The sequence below is a fragment of the Pleurodeles waltl genome, chromosome 8, assembly GCF_031143425.1.
Source record: "Pleurodeles waltl isolate 20211129_DDA chromosome 8, aPleWal1.hap1.20221129, whole genome shotgun sequence".
In the NCBI taxonomy this organism is placed as follows: Eukaryota; Metazoa; Chordata; class Amphibia; order Caudata; family Salamandridae; genus Pleurodeles; species Pleurodeles waltl.
Window position 1 is genome coordinate 62974343 of NC_090447.1, and position 7107 is coordinate 62981449.

General features: G+C 45.6%; 1 protein-coding gene across 1 annotated transcript; it reads right to left on the reverse strand.

Moving 5' to 3' along the window:
• Window positions 1-918: 918 nt before the first annotated feature.
• On the reverse strand, window positions 919-1860 carry LOC138249448 (olfactory receptor 51G2-like). Its single transcript, XM_069203408.1, has one exon. It carries the CDS (start codon window positions 1858-1860, stop codon window positions 919-921), a length of 942 nt encoding a protein of 313 aa, XP_069059509.1.
• Between the last annotated feature and the right edge of the window lie 5247 nt (window positions 1861-7107).

Consider the following 7107-nt stretch of genomic DNA (forward strand, 5'->3'; position numbering starts at 1 on the left):
ATTGTTTTTGCCAATTGTAGATTTTTAGTGAATAAGCAAAGATATTTGTAAATCACTCCTACCCCAGCCCTAATCCCTCCAATCTCTTCTTGTTGGAACTTCTGAATTGGGGGCAGAAAAAACATGTGGCTAAGCAACCGGGTGTCTCGGAAAGAAAGTAGTCTGGCAGTGGCCAGGAGGACTGGGCATTAAAAACAGCTATCCAAGAGGCTCCAAGCACAACTAGCCCTAGGGCAGCCAGATTTTGGGCCTGATTATAAGTCTGGCAGTCTCAAGACCACCAGACTTGCAGTGCAGTCGGACACCCGCGGCTGTGGTGGTCGGACGCCTCCGGATCTCTGACCCCGACGGGATGACAACCTTGTTCTCCGCCAGCCTTTTCATGGCCGTCTCACTGCCATGAAAAAGCTGGTGGAGAACAAGTGCAGGGGGCCAGAAGGGAGCCCCTGCACTGTCAATGCCCATGGTATTGGCAGTGCAGGGGTCACCCTGCCCAGCACCCTTGAAATGTGCACTCTCTGCTGTGCAGACAGTGTGCATTTCAATGGTGCTTGTGCACCCTGAGTGCTGCAGCATTGCCACCGGCTGAATTATGAGCCAGGAACAATGCTGCTGCACCTTTCTCACTGTCTGAGGGGTGGGAACCAAGGACAGTTCTGGATATGCCTGACAAGTTCCACTGCTGCAACACAAATTATTTGTATTTCCTGAATGAAATCAGTAATTCAGGGAGTAATAAAAGGGGACAAGTGGCTACATAATGTAGTTTCTACTGATGATGTGTTCATCTGCTTATAGATGTATATAAAGCACCCAGCTGAAATCAATGAACCTTGAGTTATTAGGGCATAACAATGCAAGGGTAAGATGGTTCCAGATGATGTACATAGCCATGGAAGGATTTCAATGTGTCATGCTTCATGTACCAAACTTTGTGTGGATGGCTGAACGGATCTGTCTGGTTTTTATACTGTAGATCATTGGGTTCAAAGCTGGTGGTACTACAAGCAAAAGGCCACCCAACAGGAATCGTGCAAGAATTGAATCCTTCTGTGTATACCTGCTGACTAACGCCAAAGTGATCAGTGGGATGTAAAACAGCAGAACAACACAGATGTGGCTCACACAAGTGTTCAGTACCTTCAAGCGTTCCACTTGCTTTGCTGTGCCAAGAACAGTCTTCACAATCAGCACATATGAAAGCAGGATAAGCACTGCATCAACGGGATACGTGGTAAGTACTACGGCCAGGCTGTATGAAGTAGTAATGGTAGGATCCGCGCATGCCAGCTTCGTGACATCAATTTGGTAGCAGAAGGCATATGAGAGAGTCTGTTTATCACAGTATGGAAGAATTTTCAACAAAAATGGCATAGGGAAATGAAGGCAGAAGCATCTTATCAAAGCCACCAGTGCTATCTTGGAAATGATTGGGTGCAATATTGACGTGTATCTCAAAGGGTTACATATGGCTACATAGCGGTCAAAAGCCATGGCCACCAAAATGGATGATTCCATGGCACAAAGCGTATGTATAAAGAAGAGCTGAGTCAAGCAGGCATAGAAGTGGATTTTCGTGGAGTCGAATAAGAAGACGTTGAGTGTTGTAGATAATGTAGAAAGAGTCAAGCAAATATCAACTATGGCAAGCATAGAAAGCAAAAGGTACATGGGCTCTCTGAGCTGCTTGTCCACTCTTGTGATGAACACAATGATCCCGTTTCCCAGAATGGAGAGAAGATACAAGAAACAAAGAGGAAAAGACAGCAACAGGTTTAAATGGTTTGATGCATCTGCCCCAGGAAATCCAGCCAGTCTGAGCCAGAGATGATTAATGTCACTGGAATTAACCATTGGCATGATGTACTGAGGTATCTGTGGTTTAAAATATATAGAATATGCAATTAGTCAAAACAATCTTTATCTTTTATCAGTAAACAATTACATTTAGGGCCAGATGTATGACCGTTTGTTTTGCGACTTGCAATTTGCGATCCGTTTGGGAATTGCAAATTATGAGCTGCAAAACAAATTGTACAACAATGTTAAGTACAATGTTTGCAATTCCTAATGGGGTCGCAAATGACCTACCTCATCAATATTCATGAGGTAGGTCACAATTTGCAACCCCATTGGTAATGGCCACACTCACAGGGATGGTAGCCTGCTAAGAACAGCAGACCACTATGTCTGTGACTGCTTTTCAATATAGCAGCTTTTTTTTTAAATGCAGCCCTTTTTCCCCAAAGGAAAACGGGATACATTTCAAACAAAAAATAAAACGTTTTCTTGCCGTGGGGCCACTACCTGCTCTGAAAAAATTATCTGCTTTTCCATTCACAAAGGGGAAGGGGTCCCTTGGTGACACCTTCCGGTTTGCCAATGTGTTAACACGTATTGGAAATTGGTATTAACTGTGATTGTTTTGATACCACATTCATGGTTGCACAACAAACATACATACCTATCAGATTCGGTATAAGAAAAGGACGCCCTGAACATGATCCTTCCTAATACCAAATTGCAAAACCCTAATTGCGATTCGGTAACAAGTTACCGAACTGCAATCTGGGCTTTGTACAAAACATTTCTAGTCGCAAATAGGCAGATTCTGTGAAAATGGTTATTTACATCCAGCCATGCTACGTACGTTTACGGCTGAGACCGCCAAACAAACACTGCCTAAGATAACATTAACCCCTTCGCTCCCAGGCCTTTTCCCCCTCCTGTGCCGAGCCTTTTTTTGGCTATTTGGAGCAGTTCGCGCTTAGGCCCTCATAACTTTTTGTTCACATAAGCTACCCACGCCAAATTTGCGTCCTTTTTTTCCAACATCCTAGGGATTCTAGAGGTACCCAGACTTTGTGGGTTCCCCAGAAGGAGGCCAAGAAATTAGCCAAAAAACTGTGAAAATTTCGTTTTTTTCAAACAAATTGGAAAAATGGGCTGCAGAAGAAGGCTTGTGGTTTTTTCCCTGAAAAGGGCATCAACAAAGGGTTTGCGGTGATAAAATCACCAACTTCCCAGCTTTCAGGAACAGGCAGACTTGAATCAGAAAACCCAATTTTTCAACACAATTTTGGCATTTCACGGGGACATACCCCATTTTTACGATTTTTTGTGCTTTCAGCCTCCTTCCAGTCAGTGACAGAAATGGGCATGAAACCAATGCTGGATCCCAGAAACCGCAACATTTTTGAAAAGTAGACAAAAATCTGAATTCAGCAAGGGGTAATTTGTGTAGATCCTACAAGGGTTTCCTACAGAAAATAACAACTGAAAAAGAAAAATATTGAAATTGAGGTAAAAAAACATCAATTTTTCTCTACATTTTACTCTGTAACTTTTTCCAGCAATGTCAGATTTTCGAAAGCAATATACCGTTACGTCTGCTGGACTCTTCTGGTTGCGGGGATATATAGGGCTTATAGGTTCATCAAGAACTCTAGGTACCCAGAGCCAATAAATGACCTGCACCCTGCAGTGGGTTTTCAATCTATGCCGGGTATACAGCAATTCATTTGCTGAAATATAAAGAGTAAAAAATAGCTATCAAGAAAACCTTTGTATTTCCAAAATGGGCACAAGATAAGGTGTTGAGAAGCAGTGGTTATTTCCACATCTCTGAATTCCGAGGTGCCCATACTAGCATGTGAATTACAGGGCATTTCTCAAATAGACGTCTTTTTTACACACTGTCTTACATTTGGAAGGAAAAAATGTAGAGAAAGACAAGGGGCAATAACACTTGTTTTGTTATTCTATGTTCCCCCAAGTCTCCCGATAAAAATGATACCTCACTTGTGTGGGTAGGCCTAGCGCCCGCGACAGGATATGCCCCAAAACACAACGTGGGCACATCACAGAAAACAGAGCTGTTTTCAGCAAAGTGACTACATGTAGATTTTGGCCTGTAGCTCAGCCGCCACCTAGGGAAACCTACCACACCTGTGCATTTCTGAAAACTAGAGACCTAGGGGAATCCAAGATGGGGTGGCTTGTGTGGCTGGGACCAGGTTCTCTTACCCAGAATCCTTTGCAAACCTCAAAATTAGGCTACAAAAACACATGTTCCTCATATTTCTGTGGCAGAAAGTTCTGGAATCTGAGAGGAGCCACAAATTTCCTTCCACCCAGCGTTCCCCCACGTCTCCCGATAAAAATGATACCTCACTTGTGTGGGTAGGCCTAGCGCCGGCGACAGAAAACGCCCCAAAGCGCAACGTGGACACATCCAAATTTGTGAAGGAAAACAGAGGTGTTTTTTGCAAAGCGCCTACCTGTAGATTTTGGCCTGTAGCTCAGCCGCCACCTAGGGAAACCTACCAAACCTGTGCATTTCTGAAAACTAGAGACCTAGGGGAATCCAAGATGGGGTGACTTGTGTGGCTCGGACCAGGTTCTGTTACCCAGAATCCTTTGCAAACCTCAAAATTTGGCTAAAAAAACACATGTTCCTCACATTTCTGTGGCAGAAAGTTCTGGAATCTGAGAGGAGCCACGAATTTCCTTCCACCCAGCGTTCCCCCACGTCTCCCGATAAAAATGATACCTCACTTGTGTGGGTAGGCCTAGCGCCCGTGACAGGAAATGCCCCAAAGCGCAACGTGGACACAGCCAAATTGGTGAAGGAAAACAGAGGTGTTTTTTGCAAAGTGCCTACCTGTAGATTTTGGCCTGTAGCTCAGCCGCCACCTAGGGAAACCTACCAAACCTGTGCATTTCTGAAAACTAGAGACCTAGGGGAATCCAAGATGGGGTGGCTTGTGTGGCTGGGACCAGGTTCTGTTACCCAGAATCCTTTGCAAACCTCAAAATTAGGCTAAAAAAACCCATGTTCCTCATATTTCTGTGGCAGAAAGTTCTGGAATCTGAGAGGAGCCACAAATTTCCTTCCACCCAGCGTTCCCCCACGTCTCCAGATAAAAATGATACCTCACTTGTGTGGGTAGGCCTAGCGCCGGCGACAGAAAACGCCCCAAAGCGCAACGTGGACACATCCAAATTTGTGAAGGAAAACAGAGGTGTTTTTTGCAAAGCGCCTACCTGTAGATTTTGGCCTGTAGCTCAGCCGCCCCCTAGGGAAACCTACCAAACCTGTGCATTTCTGAAAACTAGAGACCTAGGGGAATCCAAGATGGGGTGACTTGTGTGGCTCGGACCAGGTTCTGTTACCCAGAATCCTTTGCAAACCTCAAAATTTGGATAAAAAAACACATGTTCCTCATATTTCTGTGGCAGAAAGTTCTGGAATCTGAGAGGAGCCACAAATTTCCTTCCACCCAGCGTTCCCCCACGTCTCCAGATAAAAATGATACCTCACTTGTGTGGGTAGGCCTAGCGCCGGCGACAGAAAACGCCCCAAAGTGCAACGTGGACACATCCAAATTTGTGAAGGAAAACAGAGGTGTTTTTTGCAAAGCGCCTACCTGTAGATTTTGGCCTGTAGCTCAGCCGCCACCTAGGGAAACCTACCAAACCTGTGCATTTCTGAAAACTAGAGACCTAGGGGAATCCAAGATGGGGTGACTTGTGTGGCTCGGACCAGGTTCTGTTACCCAGAATCCTTTGCAAACCTCAAAATTTGGCTAAAAAAACACATGTTCCTCACATTTCTGTGGCAGAAAGTTCTGGAATCTGAGAGGAGCCATGAATTTCCTTCCACCCAGCGTTCCCCCACGTCTCCCGATAAAAATGATACCTCACTTGTGTGGGTAGGCCTAGCGCCCGTGACAGGAAATGCCCCAAAGCGCAACGTGGACACAGCCAAATTGGTGAAGGAAAACAGAGGTGTTTTTTGCAAAGTGCCTACCTGTAGATTTTGGCCTGTAGCTCAGCCGCCACCTAGGGAAACCTACCAAACCTGTGCATTTCTGAAAACTAGAGACCTAGGGGAATCCAAGATGGGGTGGCTTGTGTGGCTGGGATCAGGTTCTGTTACCCAGAATCCTTTGCAAACCTCAAAATTAGGCTAAAAAAATACATGTTCCTCACATTTCTGTGGCAGAAAGTTCTGGAATCTGAGAGGAGCGACGAATTTCCTTCCACCCAGCGTTCCCCAACGTCTCCCGATAAAAATGATACCTCACTTGTGTGGGTAGGCCTAGCGCCCATGACAGGAAATGCCCCAAAGCGCAACGTGGACACAGCCAAATTGGTGAAGGAAAACAGAGGTGTTTTTTGCAAAGTGCCTACCTGTAGATTTTGGCCTGTAGCTCAGCCGCCACCTAGGGAAACCTACCAAACCTGTGCATTTATGAAAACTAGAGACATAGGGGAATCCAAGATGGGGTGACTTGTGTGGCTCGGACCAGGTTCTGTTACCCAGAATCCTTTGCAAACCTCAAAATTTGGCTAAAAAAACACATGTTCCTCACATTTCTGTGGCAGAAAGTTCTGGAATCTGAGAGGAGCCACGAATTTCCTTCCACCCAGCGTTCCCCCACGTCTCCCGATAAAAATGATACCTCACTTGTGTGGGTAGGCCTAGCGCCCGTGACAGGAAATGCCCCAAAGCGCAACGTGGACACAGCCAAATTGGTGAAGGAAAACAGAGGTGTTTTTTGCAAAGTGCCTACCTGTAGATTTTGGCCTGTAGCTCAGCCGCCACCTAGGGAAACCTACCAAACCTGTGCATTTCTGAAAACTAGAGACCTAGGGGAATCCAAGATGGGGTGACTTGTGTGGCTCGGACCAGGTTCTGTTACCCAGAATCCTTTGCAAACCTAAAAATTTGGCTAAAAAAACACATGTTCCTCACATTTCTGTGGCAGAAAATTCTGGAATCTGAGAGGAGCCACGAATTTCCTTCCACCCAGCGTTCCCCCACGTCTCCCGATAAAAATGATACCTCACTTGTGTGGGTAGGCCTAGCGCCCGTGACAGGAAATGCCCCAAAGCGCAACGTGGACACAGCCAAATTGGTGAAGGAAAACAGAGGTGTTTTTTGCAAAGTGCCTACCTGTAGATTTTGGCCTGTAGCTCAGCCGCCACCTAGGGAAACCTACCAAACCTGTGCATTTCTGAAAACTAGAGACCTAGGGGAATCCAAGATGGGGTGACTTGTGTGGCTCGGACCAGGTTCTGTTACCCAGAATCCTTTGCAAA

What these genes read in the sequence shown, in the direction of transcription:
- LOC138249448 (XM_069203408.1), bottom strand. Translation starts at nt 1,860, where the DNA reads ATGCCAATGGTTAATTCCAGTGACATTAATCATCTCTGGCTCAGACTG.